Source organism: Podarcis vaucheri (genome assembly GCF_965113315.1).
Source record: "Podarcis vaucheri genome assembly, chromosome: 8".
Classification (NCBI taxonomy): domain Eukaryota; kingdom Metazoa; phylum Chordata; class Lepidosauria; order Squamata; family Lacertidae; genus Podarcis; species Podarcis vaucheri.
In genome coordinates, this window is record NC_138766.1 from 28,709,059 (window position 1) to 28,732,701 (window position 23,643).

The 23,643-nt window shown below is 41.9% G+C and overlaps 1 protein-coding gene across 4 annotated transcripts; it reads right to left on the reverse strand.

Moving 5' to 3' along the window:
• Positions 1–1,881: 1,881 nt before the first annotated feature.
• On the reverse strand, positions 1,882–18,542 carry FAM217A (family with sequence similarity 217 member A). Of its 4 annotated transcripts, XM_082234434.1 has the most exons (8): positions 18,092–18,542; positions 17,536–17,803; positions 13,941–14,037; positions 7,493–7,577; positions 7,389–7,411; positions 4,923–4,991; positions 4,725–4,804; positions 1,882–3,432 (listed from the first exon to the last, which is right to left on the reverse strand). In XM_082234434.1, the coding sequence occupies exons 1-8, from the start codon at positions 18,159–18,161 to the stop codon at positions 2,253–2,255; spliced, it is 1,872 nt and encodes a 623-aa protein (XP_082090560.1). In that variant the 5' UTR covers positions 18,162–18,542; the 3' UTR covers positions 1,882–2,252. The 4 variants fall into 4 exon arrangements, with proteins under 4 accessions (XP_082090560.1, XP_082090562.1, XP_082090561.1 ...); XM_082234436.1 differs by lacking the exons at positions 17,536–17,803; positions 18,092–18,542 and adding an exon at positions 16,309–17,503; XM_082234435.1 differs by lacking the exons at positions 7,389–7,411; positions 7,493–7,577 and having other exon boundaries at positions 18,092–18,541.
• Positions 18,543–23,643: the final 5,101 nt, after the last annotated feature.

Consider the following 23,643-nt stretch of genomic DNA (forward strand, 5'->3'; position numbering starts at 1 on the left):
AATCAGCTCCTGCCAGCACACTCAATGGTCAGGAACAATGGGAAGTTGTAATCCAACAACCGTGGGAGAGCTACAGGTTTCCCTGGCTGTAGGTTGCAGTATGTATACTTTTACTAATGAAAGTATTAGCAACCTTTCAGGTCGCATGGGGGTAGTTGGTAGAGGACAGGAGACTGGTTTTAGTCTAGCCTCTCTGAATCTGGCTTGCTTGGTCCAGGAAATTATTTTTGTACGAAAGAGCTTTCAGTCACTATAAGCCCAAGCTGCAGCCTGAAGTGGTACAACTGAGGGACAAATTTACATCTCACTGGCCACTGAAGAAATGAACCTATGCCTTTTTCATCATAGTGGGACATGGGAGCCTAAAATGAGATCCCACCGCCACTCCTTATATCAAGGACATTGGGAGTCTGTGCTCAGCAGAAAGTTCCATGTAAGTAGGAGCACATCATATACTCCACTCATTTCAATTACGGTAATGAAACATGCCCCAGGAAATCTTCAGGTAGATTAGATTTTAACAGCTTTCATTTTGAAGCTTTTTTTTTAAAGCACTGTTCTGTAATTCAAAGCAAGTGATAAAAGGTGCCAAGGGTCTTTTTGTGGCCTTCAGTACTGAGCAACTTTGATTTCTCCAAAATGTACTTTCAGTAATGCAAATTGACCATAGATGTTTGTTGCTCAACACTGGTATAGTTCTGCACTTAAGAATCTTATATCAAGACTATAAGCCTCATCCATCCTGCATTCTAAACTGAGCCCTTGGTACTGAGACCCTTGTTGGGAGACAGCATAGGCTATTGCATGAAAGGATATCCACAGCCAAATATTTGAGCAATCACCTGGTGGTGGTCAATGGAAGTGCCTGCCATGTGTGGTTTGCACCAGAAATCAACCCTCAAGAGCAGCTTTTGAGGGAAGGGGGGCTGTAGTGGGGGTGGGGGAGAAATCTAGGAAACACCATTGCATGAGCAGAGTTCCACTTTTACCTTCTTTTGAACTCTAAATCTATTTTCCACCCAAAAAGTCACAACCTAGTCAACAATAATTCCATACTGTGTTTCGGCCTATATTTCTGTCACCACAACCACCTTTTGAAAGTCGGAATTTAAAAAGCAGTTTAAACAATTTATAACGCAGTGGATTTACCTAGAATAATCTATACGCAGAGCATGCCTACCACAGTGGAGAAGCATCTCTGGCAGAGGAACTGCCGTGTCCAAAGCCTGTTGACTTAACACCAGTCAAGGCAAAAGCTGAGGAAGGACGTTTCCCCCTATCCTAAACAGTGCTCCTCTCCCCACCCCACCCCTTCAATTTCCCTCTCACTGGAATTTTCCTCCTAGTTTGGAAGTATTTCAAGGTAACTTGGGAGCCTGCAGATCCAAGGCCTCCCTCAATCTGCACCAGCACACCCCTTTTGTTCTCCCTTGTGTTGTAGACAGCAGAGGGGGGTTCTGTGGTCAAAATCAATGGGTCTCCAGTGATGGATCTCCCACTCTGGATCTCCCTCTGCAGGCAAAGGGGAAGAGCTGCTCTGATCTATCATCAACTAGGAGCCTACAGGACTACCTGTTAAATGGCTAAATTATACTGTTGCAAAAAAATAATCTGCAGTGGTTTCCTTTCCATTCTGGCAAATTTCCAAATACGAATTTATTACAAGTACACACAAAAAATCCAGACCAGATATCTAGGTCTTTTAATCTAGTATGATATTATGTCTCCAACCAGTAAACCAGATGGTGTTAGGATGACTTCAGATGGCTATAACCAAATTATGTTGATTTCCCCTTAGTATCTGATCAGAAGTATAATTGCCTCTGAGCATGGAAGTTATGGTTTTAGCTTATCAATATAAAACTAGAGTAATCCTCTGAAGCCAATTATCAATGCATGTTTAATTCCTCATTTATCTTTTACACTTTAGAATCACACCAATAGCACAAGGACTGCACTTTATTTGCCTATTCAATTTAAACTTTTTTATATAAAAAAACCATCTTAACATTAATTTTTTTAAAAGATAAAGAATACTATGATTACAATTATTACTATATGATAGAAAGGTAGGAATCCTTTTTTGCTATTGGTTTCTTTTAAAATCTTACATGAAAATGTTCTCCCGGAAAAAATAAAATCTGATATTTTCATATAACACAGATTAAAAACTGGATACAGCTTTCCAAATCACCACTACTCATTCCTTTTGCTTGAATACTAATGAATGCCTGATGACTTAGTTCAACAGATCATTGCTGGTCAGCAGGCGAGCATTTTTCTTTTGAAATAACAGGTATGGATTTTAGTTTACTCGTTAACGCTCCATTTTTTCTACAAGGTTTTCGTTTTGTCCTTGGCTGCTTCCATTTTGAACTTTCGCTGTCAGGTAAGGAGTAAGCTACAGCTGCACTGGGTAAAAGCAACTTTGCTGAAGTTGTTTTGACAGCGGATCGAATTTTTGGTGAGCTTGCAGAGCAGGACAGAGCTCTCCGTGCGGGTACATTTCTTGAGTCTAAGATTACTGGAGCTTTGGCGCACTTGTTGCACCTGCTGCACGATGCTCGGCAGGGCTTTGTGGACGGACGTGCAGGGGACGATGCTCCAGAATTCCACTTACTATGACAGCGCTGGCAAGTGCATTTTGGCATGTCCACTTCTTGCATGCAGCAGCCGAAATGGTGAAGATCTCCATCAAAACCTGCCTGAGGACATGAACTATCGGATTGCTTCAGTTGCTTAAACTGGTGTGCATCTTTTGAAAAACTGATGCGGTTGTTAACCGCCATAGTGGGAGAAACAGTCTCTCTTGTCCTTTCTTTTAATATCGTCAAGTGTTGTAACTTCTCCATTTCCACCAGACGAGAAATTAGCTTGCAAAGTGATTCTTCGAGAGGTGGATTAAAGGATGATTTCCATTCATCAAATTTTGATGCGGACATTTTTTGTAAATCCCAGGTATTGTAAGGCGGGGGAAGAAACTCAGGGTATGAAAATGTATCACTCTCAGATGAAGAGGAAACGTCTTCCTTGACTTCTATAGGATCCGGTTTTAGGTTAACATTCACGTTTTTTAAATATTTCAGCAACTCTTTATTTCTTTTCTCATTTTCAGACATCTCTTTTTCTATTGAAGGCTTGTCCTCTACACTGCCATTTCCTCTTTTCAAACTCGATCTGATTACAGAAAGCATGTCATCACTACTACCATCTGTAGCAGGATAAGCAGCAGAAGCAATGGCTTCGTTTTTAAAAAAATCCCCATCTCCATTTCTGTTGCAGTTCTCCAAAGCTGCTTTCTGGGTTTCAAGATAAGAAACTGTGTGGCATCTCTTTATAAAAGACTGTACCAGAGGATTATTAGTGTGGATGAAGTTTATAGGAACATCACTGGAGCTAGACGGCATTTCCCCCAAACGTCTATGGAAGTCTCTGAGGGGGAAAAGAGAGAATATGGAATGGTATCACATTACCCCTCTAGTGGACAATTTATAGAGCCAATAGCATCACTCATCCTGGATAGAGAAATAAATATATTTGAAGCCAAAGTGTCTTGATATGCACCCTGAAGCAGGCCTTTAATGTTTTCAGCAAATTAACACTCAAAAGCAGACAGACCAAAAGAAGGCTCTAGACAAACAATAAGGTACTTCAAGCAGCCCATAACTGTTCTATGGAGTTCATTGCAAATGGAAGCCATAGAAGCTACTAGCATAGGATACTTTAAAAAGAGATGAGATAAATCCACAGAGGATTACCACAGGGGAAATGAAGCCAAATTTTAACTTTTAAGCACCATTTGGGAACAAATTAGGTTTTAGTGCTCCCATTGTTTTTCCCCCAAATAATTTTTATTGGTTTCCATGTAAATACAAGCATAACATATAACCAAAGTAGCTTGTCCAGTGGAACATTAATATTTCATATGCAGTACACAGTACACAAGCAATATGCTCCCATTGTCTTTTTCAAAAGACAGTGGTGGAGGTGTTCAATTTGGATCAGGACTCTGTGGGGTAGAGGGAGTGTCCAACCCTCTGCCTCCATTCTGCAGGAAGGCCCCCCATAATAAGCATATGGTATTGCAGCTGATACCTATTTTTAAACTTACTGAACGTGTGGTCTTTTTCTATGCTAAAGGAAGAGGGAAGTTTTGGAACTCACAATGGCATTTTAAAGGTCTGACAGCCTGTATTTCCATGCTCCGCTTTGCTGCATGTTTTGTGATTTTAAATCTCTTCTTGGTGTTCTCTCACCCCAGAGTTCTTGCCCCAAAACTAGATTCTGGCATCCAGGTAATTCTCCTTTTATACCTATTTTTTCCTTGAACCAACAAATACTTTACTATCCTACAGATAGTAACTCAAGTCCTTTATATATGGGAAACACAGCCAGATGGGCAGGGTATTATTATTATTATTATTATGCAAATCAGAGACATTGGTTCTGCTTTTTATGCAATTATTTAAGGTTTTTTAAAGAAACAAGTCACACATTCCAGGAAAGGAAAGCAGGAAAAACATTTTCTTCATGCACAGAACAGCAGCATCAAGACACCATACAACAGGAGACAAATCAAAGTAACGAAGAATTGCAACACAGGAGTGCTGGCGCACAAACACCCTAAAGCTGTTGACAATTCCTTCTGATAAATGAAGAAGTGGCTATCTGCTTACGTTGGCCTGTTCTGTTTTGTTTAAAAAGCTAAGAATACGTTTCTGTACCTGCTCACTGCCTTGTTGCCTTGATTGTGTATATAGCTCCAGGAATGATATGGTGCTTGTCTGCAGCTATTTGGGCTGAGCTGAAATAAGCAGAACATTTAAAAACAAAATGCTGTTGGTATGCAATTCAGAACAAACACCGGAAATTCAAAAGTAAGTAAACTGGATTGTTAAAATTTTTTGGCAAACGAATACTACCTGGCACGTCCTAGTATTTTTGGACAAGCTAAGAGCTGCCAGCTGTTCCATTGCAGCATTATAATGGTCCTGTAAAAGAGCAGATCCACTTCAATATTTGTAAGGCAGAACATCATTTCTAAAGAATCATGCTTCGGGTTTTAATCCTAAAACTAACCTCAGACCCGGGACACGGGTGGCGCTGTGGGTTAAACCACAGAACCTAGGACTTGCCGATCAGAAGATCGGCGGTTCGAATCCCCACAACAGGGTGAGCTCCCGTTGCTCTTTCCCTATTCCTGCCAACCTAGCAGTTCGAAAGCACGTCAAAGTGTAAGTAGATAAATAGGTACCGCTCCAGCAGGAAGGTAAACGGCGTTTCCGTGCGCTGCTCTGCTTTGCCAGAAGTGGCTTAGTCATGCTCGCCACATGACCCGGAAGCTGTATGCCGACTCCCTTGGCCAATACAGCGAGATGAGCGCTGCAACCCCAGAGTCGGTCAAGACTGGACCTAATGGTCAGGGATCCCTTTACCTTTACCTAACCTCAGACCCACCTATTGGACTGTAGAAATCCTAAAGAGGTTTACTGAAGGATTTGTGTGTGATTCTAGAACTGAATAAGACAAGCTGGCTTGGTAGACTTGAGAAAGGATCCATGTACGAGCAGCAAAGAGGAAGCACGGGTTTCAAGCTATGTTGCTACTGTATATTGCGATGTCCATCTAGTCTTTTACCACTATTTATGCTACAAATTCAGTTAATCTGAAATATTTTCAACCACCTGAGGCCTTGGATAGACCCTGCTAGAGTCTGAGCCAAATGATCACTTCTAAAATAGAAGCAAAATAAAGCTTAATAGGGAGTGCAAAGATGACAGCATTTAGTTGTCCAGGTGTCTCAAAGAAGCAGAGCTAATAACTATCAACACTTGCACCAACAGAGGTTTGTTTTGTTTTTAAATGACTGTTAGCAGCATATATGTTTGAATGTTTGCTTTAATTGATTATCTGTGCATAGTGAATTTATACAGCTGCCCATCAATAAATATTTTCTGGGTAGCTTCCAAAGAAACAAGCAAAATAATGGTAATAATACAATATACCATTATTAAAATCAACAAGGATCAATAAAAGATGGGGAAATAATTGCACGAGAGAAGGTATGAAACAGTTTAGATTTAAAGCACAATTAAAAGGCTCAGATGAATATAAAATAATCAAAACTAGCAATAAAAATATGATAGAAATGCAGTCATGGTTGACTTGCTGAATCATCCTTAGCAACCAGTGGATGCAGTTATTTCATCTTTATACACTACAGCAGAATTCTTCAATCTTGGGTTCCTACACGTTGTTGGACTACAGCTCCCATCAAACGTAAGCAATTTAGCTAATAGTCAGGGATAATGGGAATTGTAATCCAACATCTGTGGACCCAAGCTTGAAGAAGGGTGCACTATACGATTGTATTTCTTATGAACATCATGAGACAGTCACTGCAACAGCGCAATCTACCAGTGAAAAATCCTGAGATCGTAACTGCACTGCATTCAAAAAGCTGCCGTATGTATTGTGGTTCTTGCTATATTAAAAGTGCAGCATGCAAAACTGGGAAAAACAAGGGACAAAGTCGTGTGGGGTTTGGCACAACCGCCATTGCTGAAATCGCTAGTTGGCTTTTGTTGCCTGTGTGAACAGCTCCAATTCCGCATTTGCAGTGTGAAGCAGAAGAATGGGCTAGAAGTCCGTTGTGGCTGCGTTGCTGAGTGTGCTGAAACAACATCATGGGAGAGGTGTCTCCAGCTTCCACATCTCCTGCCTTTGGAAGCCTTGGAAGAACATGCTGCAAGAGATGGACTGTGAGAAATGTTATGGTGGAATGTCTGGTACAAAGGTGAAACTGTCAAGCTCCCTTGTTATTTTTGCTATGGTCAGGAAGTGAAATGTTGTTAATGGAGTGCTACTGCATGAAAATGTTGGGTTTTTTTGCTGTTATATCTGCTTGCCTTTTAAAATTATTTTATTATGAAATTATTCTCTGTGATTGTTGATTTCTGAGATGTTTACCTGTTTTGTTTGCTGAAAGCTGCTTCAAGCATGATTTTTTTTTAATGGCAGCATTAAAAAAATGATGATGATGATGATGATCAACATCCCTGCCATGTTCTCCAAATGGAAGCAGCCTTAGATAAACACGTGAAGTGCAGTATTACTGTATTACTGCCAAGGTATTCACACAACTTCACTAACGAGGCAATCCTATTTACAATGTCAAGTAGAAAGTCCCACAATAAATATGCATTGATTGAGCTGTATGGCAGACAGCTAAAACCTCAATTCTGTTTGTGAAGGAATTGGAAAAATCCTTCAAGGACTCACACCTGAATAATGCATACGAAACTTCCTTTGAAATAAGAATCATGACAAGAAAGCATAGACTTCTTTAAAAATTATTCTTAAAGGATTGATGTTTATTTTGTTCTTACCTTATAAAACGCACCTGTAAGAACACTGTAAAAGACCAAGAGTTGAGTTTTGCTTACAAAAGTTGTTTTATAATTTCTCAGCTTCTAGAATATTTGCACTTGCTCACCTTCTCTAGCAATCTTCTCTTCTGATGAATGAAATTTCTTTTCAGCAGAAAAATCAGATTCCAAATTACAGAAGTGTGGTTTCTGTAATGACATTTATCTTATGTTTCACTAACTGCATATATGAAGAAAGTGAAATATATGTTGCATATGAATCTGTGGGTGCAAGGCATCCGGAATTCTAGATAGTGCTAGAATTTAATTAAGGTTGGGATGTTAGAACCAGGGAAATAGCCAGACTCATGTGTATTTAAGGTAGACCCAAGTGTGTATTAGGGTGTAGTTTAAGAGGTGGGGTGGACCCACTGATAAGCCTGTAATTAGCATACGTCAGACAGATGTCTTAAATTGAGACCCCACCTGAATCCTAGGAAATTGACATGAGTTAGGTGCTAATTAAGTCAGTCAAGCTTCCTTGAGATGATAGCCCGGGAGTGGGGGGAACAAACAATTATGAAGTATCAAAGGGGCTAAGTATGAAAAGCACATATTGGCTTCCTCCCTACCTCAGGAGATAAAAGCCAAGGGTTTAGAGCAGTGGGTTAGAGTTTAGAATGGCGGTTAGGAGTTAAGCAGTGGGCTGGACTGAGAGTAAAAAATAAAAAGGAGGATATTGATGTCTGTTTTGAATCTAATGCTATAGATAGATAATTTATTGTCATTGTCCGTATATACACAGTATGCACAGCAACGAAAATCAAACACCCACCCAAAGACCGGATACACATATACATTTGCACGTATCTCCGAGCTCTCATCCTATTTGGACATAATCTATAAATCTATAAAACATACATAGTCCAGAATATAGCATGACCTATTAAAGGCATAACATAACCTAAAACCTATCTCATTCCTTCCTCTCCCTACTTACTAAACCTTGCAACTGGCCCTGAGATCATTATTTAGTGCAATCAGAGCTCTTGGATAGAAACTATTCAGAAGGCGTGTGGTTCGTGTTTTCACTGTCCTATATCTTCTGCCCGAAGGCAATAGTTCAAAGAAGTTGTGAGCAGGGTGGGTGGGATCTCTCAGAATGTTATGTGACTTCTTTAAGATGCGAGACGTGAAGATCTCATCCAGGGTTGGTAGTCGGAGCCCAATAACGTTCTGGGCAATTTTAATTGTTCGCTGTAAAGCTTTTTTATCCGTTTCAGAGCTGCTCCCATACCACGATAATATACTATAGGTTAAGACACTCTCGACGGTACTATGATAATAGGACAGGAGTAGGTGCTGGGATAGATTCAGTCCCCTGAGCATTCTCAGGAAATACAACCTCCCCTGCACCTTCCTCACAACCATATTAATATTTGCAGTCCATGAGAGGTCCTCCGAGATATAAATGCCCAGGTATTTAAAACTACCAACCCTCTCCACTTCCTCGCCATTTATGTGCAATGGTAACAATACACTTTTCTTTCTCCTAAAGTCAATTATGAGTTCTTTGGTTTTTTTGGTGTTAAGCATAAGATTATTTTCTTTACACCATTGAATTAACCCCTGTACTTCTTTCCTATAAGCAGTCTCATCGTTTCCACTGATGAGCCCCACCACTGTTGTATCATCCGCAAATTTGATGATTGTGTTGGACTTATACAGTGGGGTGCAATCAAATGTGTACAGAGAATAGAGAAAGGGACTTAGCACGCATCCCTGAGGGGCTCCTGTGCTTAATACTAGAGTAGAAGAATAGTAAGGTCCCATTCTCACTGTCTGCGGCCTATCAGTCAGGAAATTCCTTACCCACAGACAGATCTTCTGATGTATACCCAAGTTGGTCATTTTAAGAAATAACCTGTCTGGCAGAATTGTATTAAAGGCAGAACTGTAGTCCACAAACAACAGCCTTGCGTAGGTTCCCTGTCATTCTAGATGACTCAATACAGTATGGACGGCGATGGAAATAGCATCATCAGTAGATCTGTTTCTTCTGTATGCAAACTGGAACGGGTCCAAAGTGGATGGAAGACTAGCCTTAATATAATCTAGCACCAATCTCTCAAAACATTTCATAACAACAGATGTTAAGGCTATTGGTCTATAATCATTGAGAGAGACCACCACTGACTGCTTAGGGACTGGCACTATAATCGATGTCTTCAGGCAGGTAGGGACAGAACCCTGCAACAGGGATAGGTTGAAAATGTCCGTAAATACGCCGGCTAATTCTGCAGCGCAGTCCCTAATAGCCCGTCCCATGATTCCATCCGGTCCAGCTGCGTTCCTGATGTTAATGCTCCGAAAGGCACGTTGTACATCACAGGTCTGTAATACAAGTGGTTGTCTATCAATAGTAGTTTCTGATGATATGCTGGTGGCCAATGCTGTAGTGACGGTAGTTCCAGTTCCCTCCTCAAAGCAGCTAAAAAATTGATTCAGTCGATCAGCCAGGTGCGCACTGCTACTAGCCAATTCGTTTTTAGTATTTTGCCCTGTAATTTGTCTCAACCCTTGCCATACTCGACGAGGGTCGGAGCTCTCAAAATGTTTTTCGATCCTCCGGCAGTACACAGCTTTGGCGTTCCTAATGCCCTTTTTCAATTTGGCTCTAGCTTCTCTATACTGCTGCGCATCACCAGAGTGAAAAGCAGCATTTCTTGCCTTTAACAGAAGATACACATCCCTGTTTAGCCAGGGCTTGTTGTTAGGGAACACCCGTATTTGTTTGGTGGTAGTGACAACATCAATGCAGCTTTTAACGTAGAACAGTACTGTTGAAGCATATGTGTCCACATTATCCTCCTCGAAAAGCGACCACTCCGTGCTCCGAAAGCAGTCTTGGAGTTGCTCAGATGCACCTACTGGCCACACTCGTATCTCTCTAGTTGATGGTCTAATTCTGCGTACGAGAGGTCTATATGATGGTATCATAAGTAAAGATATGTGGTCTGACTGCCCCAAATTGGGCAAGGGCTTAGTCTTGTATCCATGCATGATGTTACTATATACTCGGTCCAAAGTATTTCCCCCCCTGGTGGGACAATCAACATACTGGTGGAACTTAGGGAGCACAGTCCTTAGATCGGCTCGGTTGAAATCACCAGCAACCACAAGTGCTCCATCCGGGTGGGCCCGCTGCTGTCTGCTAATAGCAGTTAGCAGGTGGCCCATAGCTGTAGTAGTGTTTGCATCAGGAGGTATATACACCGCTGTTATTATAACAACATTAAACTCACGTGGCAAGTAAAAAGGGCGGCACTTCACCACTAGATACTCCAAATCAGGAGAGCAATGCGTGTCCATTTGTTTAATGTCCGAGCTCCAGTTGTTGTTTATATAAACGCAAATTCCTCCTCCTCTGCTCTTCCCGGATTTGGCGGTTCTATCCGCTCTAATTACTGAGCGTCCCTCTAGCTGCAGGAGTCCCTGTGGAAAGGAGGGATCCAACCACGTCTCTAAAAGGACCATAACACAACAGTCCCGGATACTTTTCTGCCGAGAGGTAATGAGTTCCAACTCCTCTACCTTGTTAGGCAAGGATCTCACATTTGATACAAGGAGACTTGGCAATGCAGGCTTGTGGGGATTTTTACCTAGCCTCACTCGTAGTCCAGCCCTGCAGCCCCTCTTCTGCTTGCGCCCTCTCCGTTTCCTTTTCTTTCTGGCAAGGAGAGCAAGGGGAGTATCCCAAGAATGTGCAAGATATGGAGGCTCTCTGATAAGCTCAGCTGGAATGTTATAGGTTGAGACCTCCTGGTTGCAACCTTCCCCTCTGCCGATACTTAAGAGCTCTTGACGACTATAAATTACTTGTGCCTGAGTATTCACAGTACATAGCAGCAATAAGTTCAAAAATAAAAATAAAACACAAATCACTGAATACCGGTCTTCGGAGTGCCGAGCCGCTGCAAGTGCTTGCGCCGCCATCTTGCTCAATGACTATGGCAGAAGTTATTGGATTATAATGCTGGAGATCTCTCCATGGTAGACTTAAGTTGCATATATGTGTAAATAAACCATGTATCATAAAGACACTACAGTCTCCGCTACACCTCATTTTCCCAAGGAAACACAGACCCTGGTGAGTAAAGCATGCCTGGAATCTTGCACCGCTCATGGAGATTAAGGTGATCTGTAACTCTATCACATTTTAAGCTTATGTTTTAAACAGAGTGGGAACTGGTCGAGAATTGTAGTTAGGTTAAAACATATAAATCCTTACATCCAAACAACAGTAATAAACATTTGTTACTGTATCTGTTGTTAAAGTGAAATCGTATACAGGTTTACACTGATGGAAGCCCCAATAAAGCTTATTTTTATGCAGGCTAGCAGAACAGGCAAACAAAATCCTGCTCCTTCTTCTTAAGATATGCATGGATGAACCTAACTGGGTTTTATTACCCAGTAAACTCCAACAAAGAAACACAATGCTATAAGAATTCTAAGGTCCCAAATATAAAATAAACATTCATAAATGTACAAGGCAAACACATACATAAGCCTATAAGCCAAGTGTCTGAAATAGTACAGGAGAGCAGTCCTGAAACCACTTTGACTCTCCCAAATTGACCTCAAATATTTATCTGCAAGGAGGAAGGAAATGGCAAAGCGATCCAAAAGCCGTTCAGAACAATGCAACCATAAACATTGGGAGGAGTGTTACAACAATACACTGTACAGGCAGCCCCCTGTTTTATGTGGGCATTACGTTCCGAGGCACCACACGCGTTGGTGAAATTGTGTATAAATGAAGCCCATTGAAAAAGCCTGCAAACACCCCATTCCGCCCTTTTAGTGGCGTTTCAGTGGTGTCTTTATGACATTTCCGGGTCACTTCCGGGTTTGGTGCAATGCACATATACACGGTCAAGCACATTTTGAACGCACATATACGAGGGGCTGCCTGTATACAGGGACGCGGACTTATAAAAAATATTGGGGGGGGGGGTTTTCCGGGAAAGCTCATGAATAATAAATAAGCTCATGAATATGCAAATAAAGTGGCGCCACCTCCTCGTGAGCGAATAGGGGAGAGTGTGCTGTTCCTATTAATCAGCTCCGAAGGAAATTGGGTGGAGCTTTTGCTCGGGAGGGAGGGCAGGAGGCATGCAGCCTGACCCTGTGCATTTTGGGCTGGGGGAGGGGCGGTGATGGCGCTCTGCTGGAGGGGCGCAGGAGATTATTGGGGGGGCCGAGCCCCCCAAACGAATTTTTGAGGGGGCTCGGGCCCCCTCAAGCCCCATGGAGTCGGCGCCTATGCCTGTATATCATATGTTTTCACACATATGTGAGGTTCTGTAAGCGCACTGGGATTTTCAATTTTTATGCCCTCGAAACCCAATTCTTACAGCCCAAACACCAAGCTGGAAAAGGAAAGCTGATTTTGTCACTCCCCCACTGAGATCAGAATGGAGGTCAAGACTGACCGCAAGGTTTCCACTCGTGGGATTCAGAGAATTATAAGGGGGGGGGTGCAGGCTTCTAGAACTTCTTTTCTGGGTGACATCATTTGGATAAAATTGGTATTGCGGGGGCTTGTGGATTTCATTCCACCACCACTATAATTTGTCCACTGCATAAAACTGTCTACGCAGGAAATGTTACAGGGAAAGGAAAATACCTACTCTCATGCTCAAGAGGCTAGCCTTACATATGCTCCAGAGGCTAGCCTTATAATACACATGTCTAGCTTTGCATCTGTGCTTATCTCTGTAAGTTGGGTGTTCCACGAAGGACTGGTATGGAATGAGATATCTTGCATGTTGCCACTAGGAAGCGTAGCTGCACAGCACCACGCACCTTTTCCACATTTAGAAGACTCGAAGTAAGAATGTTGGAATATTCACCCCACCCCCTCCTTCCCCACACCATCTAATAATTCTTTACAAAAGAACAAATATGATGTCAAAGCCAGCATATATTCCACTCCAAGAGGTGAGAATGGGGAGCTCTGAGAGCTTCCCACATGTCTGCAGCCACTTTGAACCAATAAGCAAATACAGTTCATGAAAATTCTAATTATTCTTACAAATGAAAAAAAAAAGGTTAGTCAGCCTTTCTAATTATCAGTTCTGCATCTTTGAGACACCTGAGACTTGTAATTTGAGCCTCGTTTATTTGGCTCTTGGTTTGGTTTGACTAGAACCCTTTTTACCATCAGTGCAAGATTTATTTATTTTTTAAGTTAAGTCTCACGCTGCCATTCTGAGTTTTTGAGCAAGCACAAAAATACTTACAGGACAGCATTTTGTTAGTTACTTCCCATTTTTTAAAAAACTTGTGCATATCCTTGGAACCTATCCAAAGACAGGCTTTTGTTGTTTTTATTCCACTTTTGTATGGCTTTTCCTTGTAACTGAACTGAACTACTCACCTTAAATATAGGGATAAGAATGTATTTTATTATTAATGTGACAAATTCATACCTACTTGGTCACAAGACTGGATGTGCAGAAGAAACATAGTTTTAAAGCTGTCTCTGTGACTAAAAGTTTAGTGTACCTGGCGAGAGAAGGTGCTGTTCCCATAAATGCCAGGTATAAAGTCTTCTTTTCCCACTAAGCTAGCAGACTTGTTGTTCTTGCTTCCCCTGACCAACCTAGATGCAGATTAGGAATGAAACAAAAAGATAAAGAAATCAAGATGGGCTAGGCAGGAAAGAGGATCTCCCTAATGACAAAGCATGGTGACAAAAGGCACAACCAAGTCATATTCTGTGCTAGGGTTAGGACTGCCAAAGTCAAAATAAAAAAAGATCACCATGGTGTTACAGTGTCATGGAAAGAAGAAACATCCATGCTTGTGGTATAGTTGTGAACTGTCAACCAGGAAACAAGCTAATATTCATCTGGGTAGGCTTATGGGTACTGTATAAGAAAACTGGGAATGGCAGAAGGATATACTACAAAGGAGCAGTCGGTGACAGCAGATGACAGAGTAAGGAGGGGTGAAAGGTCATATAGGATCCTGCCCCCCCCCCCGCTCTTAGAGTAAGGTTTGTTCCAACTCCAGCTAACACAGTTAACAGGTGAAAGTCATTACTGCTTTTCTTTTTTAACAAATCAAAGTGCTGTGATTCAGGACAGCAGAGGAGAGAGTCCTTCTCCATAAGATTACATTGTGTTGTTGTTGTTTTTTAAAAAGTTTGAAAAATAGGAGCATTCCTTTGGGGAGAGGGCAAGGTCAGGCTCACAGTGTTTCCTAATAAAAAAGTAAAACATGGGTGAGCAGTGACTCTCATGGGGCACCGTGAATGCACACATTAAGGAACTGAAATTAATAAAGCAATAAAATAAAATAAAAATTAGCATTTATTTAACAAAGCCAAAGCATATTGACAGAGCAGGATGACTTTTGCTGTGACTCCTAGCAGTTTCATAGGCACTATCCAATAGGTGACACATGCACAATGACTTTCCCATTGTCTGAGGGAGTAGAAAAAACAATATTCTTTTATTTGGAAAGAGGTGCTTTAATCTTATGACATCAACGCAAATAAGGTTGTCTAGAAGGACCTAGATCCGGAGTGATTTGATAAGAAGAGCAGAAGAAAATAGACATGAAGTGTACAATAGGAAGAAAAATCAGAAGAAGCAGATATGTTAGGCAAAATCAGGAAAAGAGATGCTGTATATGAGCGGTGGGAAAAGGGACTGAGGCTGTGTACTCATTACTGGCTTAAAGTGCAGCTAAATTGTTTTTTCTTCAATTCAGATTAAAGCTGGTTTGAGAGGGAATGTATCAAAATGCTGTACTTCACAGGAAACAATAGGATATGTATGTTGGCTAACACTTGTGCGTACACCACTTCTCAAAACTGCATTGGGAGCACACTGGTTGCAGAATAAACTGGGGTGTATACATTGCCTTAATCAGGAAAAGAAGAAGTGTGAAGCCCTAGAGTGCAGGGGAAACAACAGGGGCTCATTAATTTGCAGGTATTACTTAGGCTGGGAAAAGAATGAAAGGGGAAATGAGAAGCAAAGAAGTGCTAAACAGCAATGCACATTGCCATTCGTAATGCTTTGGCTGCACCTTGCTATTTGTTACCCATGCAGCCGTGTTTATAACAAGGTGGAAAGTGGGAGGAAGGCAATTTTGCATCAGACATGCACCCTAATCAATGCACTTTTCTTTCCTTTCTTTCCATCACTTGATCCCTTTGCAACCAATGCATGTTCCCCACGTCTCCTGTCACATTTATACACATGGAAGGGAGACGGGATTAGCCACAGTTCCCACCATGGGCGAGAACAAAATGAAAACCAAGCGAGCTGGGGAATGCCAAGCTGGTTTTAACCCTCACTTGGGGGGAGAAACGTCCAGAGATGGGGTTTTTTGAACCCCGTTCCAATATGGAGGGGGAATGCAGACCTTTTCCAAGTGTCCCTGTTTTCCAGGGCCAGTCCCAGATTTACAGAAGCCATCCCCATTTCTGATTTGAGCTGGGAATGTCCCACTTTTCCTTTGGATGTCCCTATTTTCATTGGAGAAATGTTGAAGGGAATGTCTCTATTTTCATTGAAGAAATGTTGGAGGGTATGGAATAGGATGTCCCTATTTTCATTGAAGAAATATTAGAGGGTATGGAATAGGACGTCCCTATTTTCATTGGAGAAATGCTGGATGGGACATTTCTATTTTCATGGGGAAAATATTGGAGGGTATAAAAATGGAGCTGAGAAAAACAGGCTCCCTTGCCCTCCTGCAGGACCTACTGGCTGAGGGAGAAGGAGAGGAGAGCAAGCAAGGCGATTGTTTTAAGCGCGAACTTGAGGCCGCAGCATCTCCCCTTGGGGAGGCAAGTGGCGCGCCGCTTCCTTGGCGCCGGGGCCTCCCCGTCCCCACTATCCTTTTGGTCCCCCCATACCCAGGCAAGCCCCCGAAACTCCCGCTCGTCTCCGAGGCAGCAGCAGCAGGAGAAGGAGAAGCGGGCTCTCCCCCACCAGCCTCCATAGGGTGGTGCATGGCCTCGAAGCCAGGCAAGGCCTTCGCGCTCCTCCTTCGGGCCCCGGCGCGCGTTACAGGAAAGCAGTCGCCATGGGAACGGGCCGGGGGGGGGTCCTTCCTCCTCAGGCGCGAGCCGGCGCCTTGCTGGCCCTATTCCGGGCAGCGGCCAACCTTATGCCGCCTCATATCCAGCATTGTATTTTTTTGGGGGGGGGTCTCCTTCAGCCCCCCGAATTATCTTCTCCTGCCCCTCCCTCTCTGCACCGGCCCCTTTTGCATTTCGGGCATCTCGGCGTCGCCGCCCTTCGCGTTTGTTTGGACTGCAGTTTCTGCAAACCCAACTGCCGGTATGCAAGGACGTCCAGAAGAACCAGATTGCATTCCCTGCCTCTCCGCCTCTCTTTCCCTCGCTTTCTGTGTGCGCGCAGGCCGCAGTTATTTGCAAAGGGAAATGGTCGCTTCCTTCAGCCTAAATTGTCAGAGGAAAGCATCTTTCCCCTGGGGGGGGGGTCGCGGGGGCGGAAAAATCTACATCGGGTAAGGCGGGATGGTTGCATTCGTGTTGTGTTTTTTTTAAGCAGCTTTTGCCCGCCTTCTGTTTTACATGAGCAGTTTCTTGCATGCATGCAGAAGAGGGCACGCGCTTGAGTCGCCAAGAAGTTAGGACCGAGCGACTTGGCGGCTGCAAACCCGCACTCGGATCCCATGCAAAACTTTGATAGCGGTCTAGCAAATGCAAATGCAGTTGATGCAAATGCAGATGAGGCTAAGGTGCATGGAAAGAGATGGTGTGCGTGTTTGATGCAAATACAGTTGAGGCCCAGGTGCATGGAAGGAGATTTAACACTTTCTCTTGACCCCCAGGGATAAATAGCAGCAGATTGTGGGGAGGCGTTAACAGAACTAAGTGATACTGAGGTCAGTAGGGGCTTACTTCCAGGTTAGTTTACGTAGGATTGGAGTCAGGAAGAAAACTGGAAGAGCCAATCAAAAGATTTAATGCAGCAGGCTCAGCTTAGCCTTAAGCATGACCAAAACAAGTGTTGTTGCTGTTTTGTTTCCTTTGTTCAATTCAGGAAATAATGCCACAGAAACTCTCTACCATATTTTAATTCTAAAGACCCCTTTTCAGTATATGGAAACTTACATGATAGTATTACCAGAACAGTGCAGATCCTCTTCAATATGAGCTTTACTGTATTGTTTTCTCCGAGAATAAAAACCTGGGTTAAAAACATGTGGCGCAGGTAGTCCACATTCTATGTTTCTTCTTTGCACACAGCTGAAAACCTTTTCATTGGAGTTCCACTTAATTTTATTACAAGCGGAGTTGCCACTTCGTGAAGGGAATGCAACGTTTGTTTTTGGTAGATAAAGCGTTTGTTGCTTTAATGTCATAGCTAGAACAGCAGTGACTAGGAAAACAGCATTCAAAAACAAATTTATATTTTGAAGTCAGTTTAGCTAGTTATCCTTATGTTTAACTATAGGAAATGCTGTCATTAAAAACCCTACGCTATGCACGCTCATTTCATACCACATTGTGGCTCATATTTGTAGCGAAGTGTAAAAACGTTCACTTAAAAACAATTCTTTTCTCATAGCTTAGAAATGAGAAGAAACCAAAGCCGAGACTGTGGAAATATGATAAAACTGAGCATTGCTAGAAAAGCTACTTTGCTGTCAAAGTTCAGTGAACTCACGGTTTTGATCTAGGTACTTCTCTATGAGCCCTCTGACAGAGCTTAGCGTTTCGGAATTTTCATGTGTCATCAATTGAAGGGCATTGTGACTCGCACTCAAGCTACATCTTGTGCCGCGTTCTGTGATTCTTTCCTTTCCACCAACCCATTTCCGTCCAACCCATTTCCCCTCGCAAATTAAAAAAGCAGGCCAAGGAGGATGATCTGAACTGGAAGATAACCATGAGGGTCACATGGCCAGCATGATTATGTCACAATATCATCACATATCAGATTTGGCTCTATGAAGATGTCATGAAACCAATTCAGAGTGAGAAGAATGCTTTCTGTTCTCATCCTGGATGGCTGAACACACTTGCTCCCATCTTCAGCTGCTTCTGCACTAAATGACGGGATAGAACAACTTTTTGCAACTGATGAAAGCTTTGGTGAAAAGCATTCCCGCTTTAGGCTAAACCGGACATTTTGGGGGTCTAACACGGGCCTGTGGCAGTTTATGTATTGGTGTCAAATCCCAAAAAAAGCTCAACAACTTACAACTTTGGGATAAAATCATAAAAAGGTCGACCCTCACGAATGTTCACTTCATCAAATCTGGCCCTCTTTGAAAAAAGTTTGGGCACCCCTGGTAAATGTTGCCCAGTATTCCACCAAGCAAAGGCTTGTTTGTATGTTTCAGCATCTCCAGGGCTTAAGGGAACTAAAGCATCTTGCAGATGTAATATTAGAGCCTCTGTCTGTGTTCTTTGATAATTCTTGTAGAAAAGGTGAGGTCCCTGTGGCCTGGAAGCAAGCAAATGTCCCCATCTTCAAAAGGGCGGGGAGAAGACTCAGGTAACTATCAGCAAGTCAGCTTGACATTGATACCAGGAAAGGTCCTAGAACAGGTAATTAAACAGTTTGTAAGCACTTACAAAATGATTCTGTGATTACCAAGACCCAGCACTGGTCTTTCAAAAACAGGTCATGCCAGGTGAATCTCATTTCTTTTTTTGATAGAGTTACAAGCTTGCTGGACCAGGGGAATACTAGGAATGTAGTGTATATTGATTTCAGTAAGGCTTTTGACAAAGTCCCCCATGATATTATTGCAGAAATAATTGTAAAATGTGGGCTGGATGAGGTTACTGGATTTGTGCGTGGTTGACTGACCAACCCAAAGAGTGTTTACGAATGGTTCTTCATCATCCTGGGAAACGGCGACAAGTGGAATGCAACAGGGTTCTGTCCTGGGCCCGTTTTTGTTCGACATCTTTATAAACAACTTGGATGAAGGCATTGAGGGGATGCCCATCAGATTTGCAGATGATACCAGAAATTTGCAAAAATTAAGTTTCACTCCGTAAAATGAGACGCCCTACCAAACCAACCGCTTCAAGTTACAAGCAAGGAGATTCCAACTAAACATCAGGAAAAACTTTCGGAATGTAAGATCTGTTTGGCAGTGAAACGGACTCCTATGAGAGATGGCAGACTCCCCTTCCTTGGAGGTTTTCAAGCAGAGGTTGGAAGGCTATGTGTCATGGTTGCTTTAGGGTTGAACTAGATGACCCCCAGGTACCTTTCAGCTCTACAATTCTATTTTCTTTAATGAATAGAACCTCCCCACAATGACTTCAATATATAAATGAGGCACCATAGATAATACACTGGACTGAGCTTTCACACCTCGCGTTAGTTCAGGTCACAGTGATCTTCAATGGAGTCGGTTTTCACATTCACCTGCCAGTTACCTAGTGCTTAATAACCAAGTGGTACAGATGATTTCACCATGGTAATGGTCCTAAGTGGCTATATTCCTGAAAATGATTGTGTTCTACATTGCTTTATGGTATCCCTGAATGAATAGAACATGGTTGGGTATTAATTACAGCAGGCCTCTTTCATATTGGGCTGTTAACATTTTTACTGATCCTACTTCTGCATCTTTAAAAAAAGTAGGTGAAGCTCATCACTTCCCATCTTTGTGCCTGGAAAAGCGTTGCCTATTAAACTTTTATGTGCCAGTCTGCAGTTAAATGCACAGGAGCAGAGCCAGTAAAAAGCTGCCAAGTTTAGTTTCTTAAGATCAGAAAAACAAACTTATCCAAGAGATGTACATGCTGTATAACCAGTAATATATTTTTAGTGTGATCTAGCATTTCCCCAATCCCCAGTCCCCTTCAATACCCCAGTTAGGCAAAAAACATACATATACAATGTAGGATTGATTTCAGTATTCCCTGTACTCATAAAGCCCATTTATTTCTCTTGCAGCAACTTCTCATAAACTGATGTCAGGATTAGGCTTAAATATATTTATGCAATGGGAGTTACTTGCAAGCAGCTGTGCTATAATCAGTTCTTTGGATGTGAAACAGCATTTACATGTCTCAAAATTATAATAATCTCTAGATTGTTAAAAACTACTTTGTACTTGGATTTTTTAGCTACTTCTACACACAAAAAAGAAGATTGGATGACCTGGAATTGTTCCAAGTAATAAAGGTAATGATTTAAAATGATAGAGTGTTTTATGAACTGTTAATGGATTTGACCCAAGATATTATACTTTCTGTTACTATTATAGCGATCAGTCCTAATATTACTCATGAAATAAAAGTTACACATGAAAGCCCCATTTTCACATACTTTGCTCTACTTTATTTTTCCACTGGGGCTGTCCTTCACAAGTAATAATCCAAAAAGGATTATGATTTTCCCATTGAAGAAAACCATTGTCTTATACTAGCTTATAAAAGGAAGGAAAAGGAATGTTTGCCCAGTTTTCAAATTATCTATGTCCTGCAAGTTTTCTATTTTAAATAAGGAAGTGACACAGGCATCATGTATTATATCACCCATTGCTCTGTTAATCACTCCATTTCCAACTTTCTCACAGAAAAAGACGTGCCACATCAAACAGACCTTCCTATGAGTGCATTGGACAGAAGTCTGGCTATTTATTGGCACACCTTCATCTCCATTATCAGATTTCTTTGTGTATAAGTAATCTGCTGGATTTGTGCTATCACATAGCCACGTCCATTTAGCTAGACCTACTTCTACTTATTTCATATAATACTGAAGCTAAACTTGGTCAGTTCCGCAGAACAGGTTCTATCTGAGCTTAAGCTTTCTCCCCAGCTTTCTTTGAGGGGAACGCATATTCACACGGCTTCCATTTGTGGGCCAATATAAACCAAAGATTGCAGTTCAAGACAAGGAAGTGTGTATGTATGAATGAGAAACAAATGAAGGCAAGTATTTCTTTCGTTTGTTAATCACCCAACACAGGAGAGGTTCTAGATAAGTTTACAACTAACTAACTGACTCCTGTGAAATTCCGTGTTGGAACAACCTCCACCAAGCACCATCTTCCATAGGTGACCATTCAAGCAGGAACAGAAGTACTGAAAAGCAGTGCCTCCAACTCACCCTCCCAAAATGTGATAGCTGGTGGCATTAAAAGCTGCTGAGTGATTAAGGAGAATCAACAGAGAAACAGCATCCCCCCCTCAATGTACAGAGCATCCAAAGCTATTTCAGTATCCAATCAGTGCCTCAACCCCAAATGTAATGGATCCAGTATATCAGTTTCATCCAAAAGTGCCTGGGTCACCAGCTACTCAAGGCTATTGCCCATGAAGGAGATATTTGCTACTACTAATTGTTAAGACCTTCTGGGTTAGGGGGTAGGTTTCTTTGGGAGTGTTGTTACCACCTCTTGTAAAAGAATTAACCACTAACCAGCAGTCCCTCCTTCCCTGCCAGCTCTTATGAGCCAAAAGGGACTTGGGGCCTTTTCTTCTTCTTTGGCGATCACTCATAGCTGAGTAAGATTGTCTTCCATAAACACAGTTTTGACAGTGAGTCCATAAGTGACTGTGGAGGCCAATTCTGGATCCACACATCCTTCCACAGTGGGGACATAGGTTTCCAGATGAGAGTTGATCGTGGTGAGGGTTTGCCAAATGTGCCTTCCTCTTAGCATGTTTCTCCCTTTCATCCTGAGTTCAAGCATCTTCAAAGTCCATGATATCTTTGGTAAAGGCTTTTCTCCAGTTGGAGTGCTCACAGGCCAGTGTTTCCCAGTTGTCTGTGTTTATACTACATTTTTAAAGAATTGCCTTGAGAGAGTCTTTAAACCTCTTTTGTTGACCACCAGCATTACACTTTTCATTTTTAAGTTTGGAATAGAGTAGTTGCTTTGGAGGACAATATCAGGTATCTGAACAACATGACCAGTCCAACGAAGCTGATGTTGAAGAATCATTACTTTGACACTGGTGGTTGCACAGACCTGACTAGACACCTTGTCCACATTCTTCAACTGCATCAGCTGAAACCCATTCAACAAAACTGGACAAGACTGCACTCCAGACACCCAATTTGATTTCTTAAGTTACAGTCATAAGACCAACTGAAAGGGTCTAAAGTGCTAGGTGCCTCGTTGGTACACACCACTTTTAAATACTTTGGAGTATATGTTACTAGGAACACTAACAAATAGTTTATAACCAACTATGGCCATGTGTGGGCAAATGGTTTGAAAGACCTGTCATGTTGGAACTGCTTGATTTTCTTCTCCCTGTCTGATAGAATTGCCCTGACAAAAATGATAGTTGCGCCTAAGCAAACCTAACCTTTTTAAAGTTCTCACAGAAATTCCTACCACTGTTTCAAATTCTGGCAAGCTAGACTGGAAACTTTTGTATTTTCCTATAGAAGGTCATAGACCTCCAAGGTTCTAAGGTATAGAAAACTGAAGGATGGAGATTGGGGAATTCTCTTATTGAAATTATTCTATGAAGCTTACCAACTTTGGCATCTGCTATCCTGTATTAATCACTCAAGAAACAGACAATGGGTACAGACAGAGCACTCTTTATTGCAACAATCCAACCCACAACGCAGTCAATTAATCAAAAAAGAAATTGACAGTAGTTTAAAAGTGCGGGACAATATACCGAAAACAATTTTGAAGGCCAGGAAGCATAGAAAGGAAACCTTAATGTTGAGTAACCTCCCTGTTATTCCTGATATATGAACATCACAATTCTATTCAAAGGACATACCATAACAATAAAAGAAAACCATTTGGACAAGCCTCAAGACTTTTATATAAATGCTAAACCAATTCCCAGGGATGCTGACTGGACTGATGTGGTAGCAAAAGTCAACAAATTTGTCTGACAAAAGCATATTCTTCAACAAGGCACTAGGGATTTCACACCATTTGAAAATGTATGTCTCAATCTAGGTGAACAAGAGAAGGGGTTAATATCTACTTTGCACAGTCTGTTAGATAAACTGGACACAGGATTTTAAAATACCTTTAAACGGTTGTGGGAATTAGATTGGAAGCCAGCTGGGTATCTCAGATGAATGTTCAGTTCCTATGTGGGGTAAATTGCCTTACAAAACCACTTTGGCTAAAAGAAATGCTTTTGAAAATAATACAAAAATGGTACTTAACACTGGTGAAAATTGCAAGAATGGGTAAGTCTCACCTAGGGAAGATGCAGGATTTAATAGCTCATAAACACATATGTAAGGGACTTGGGTGGCGC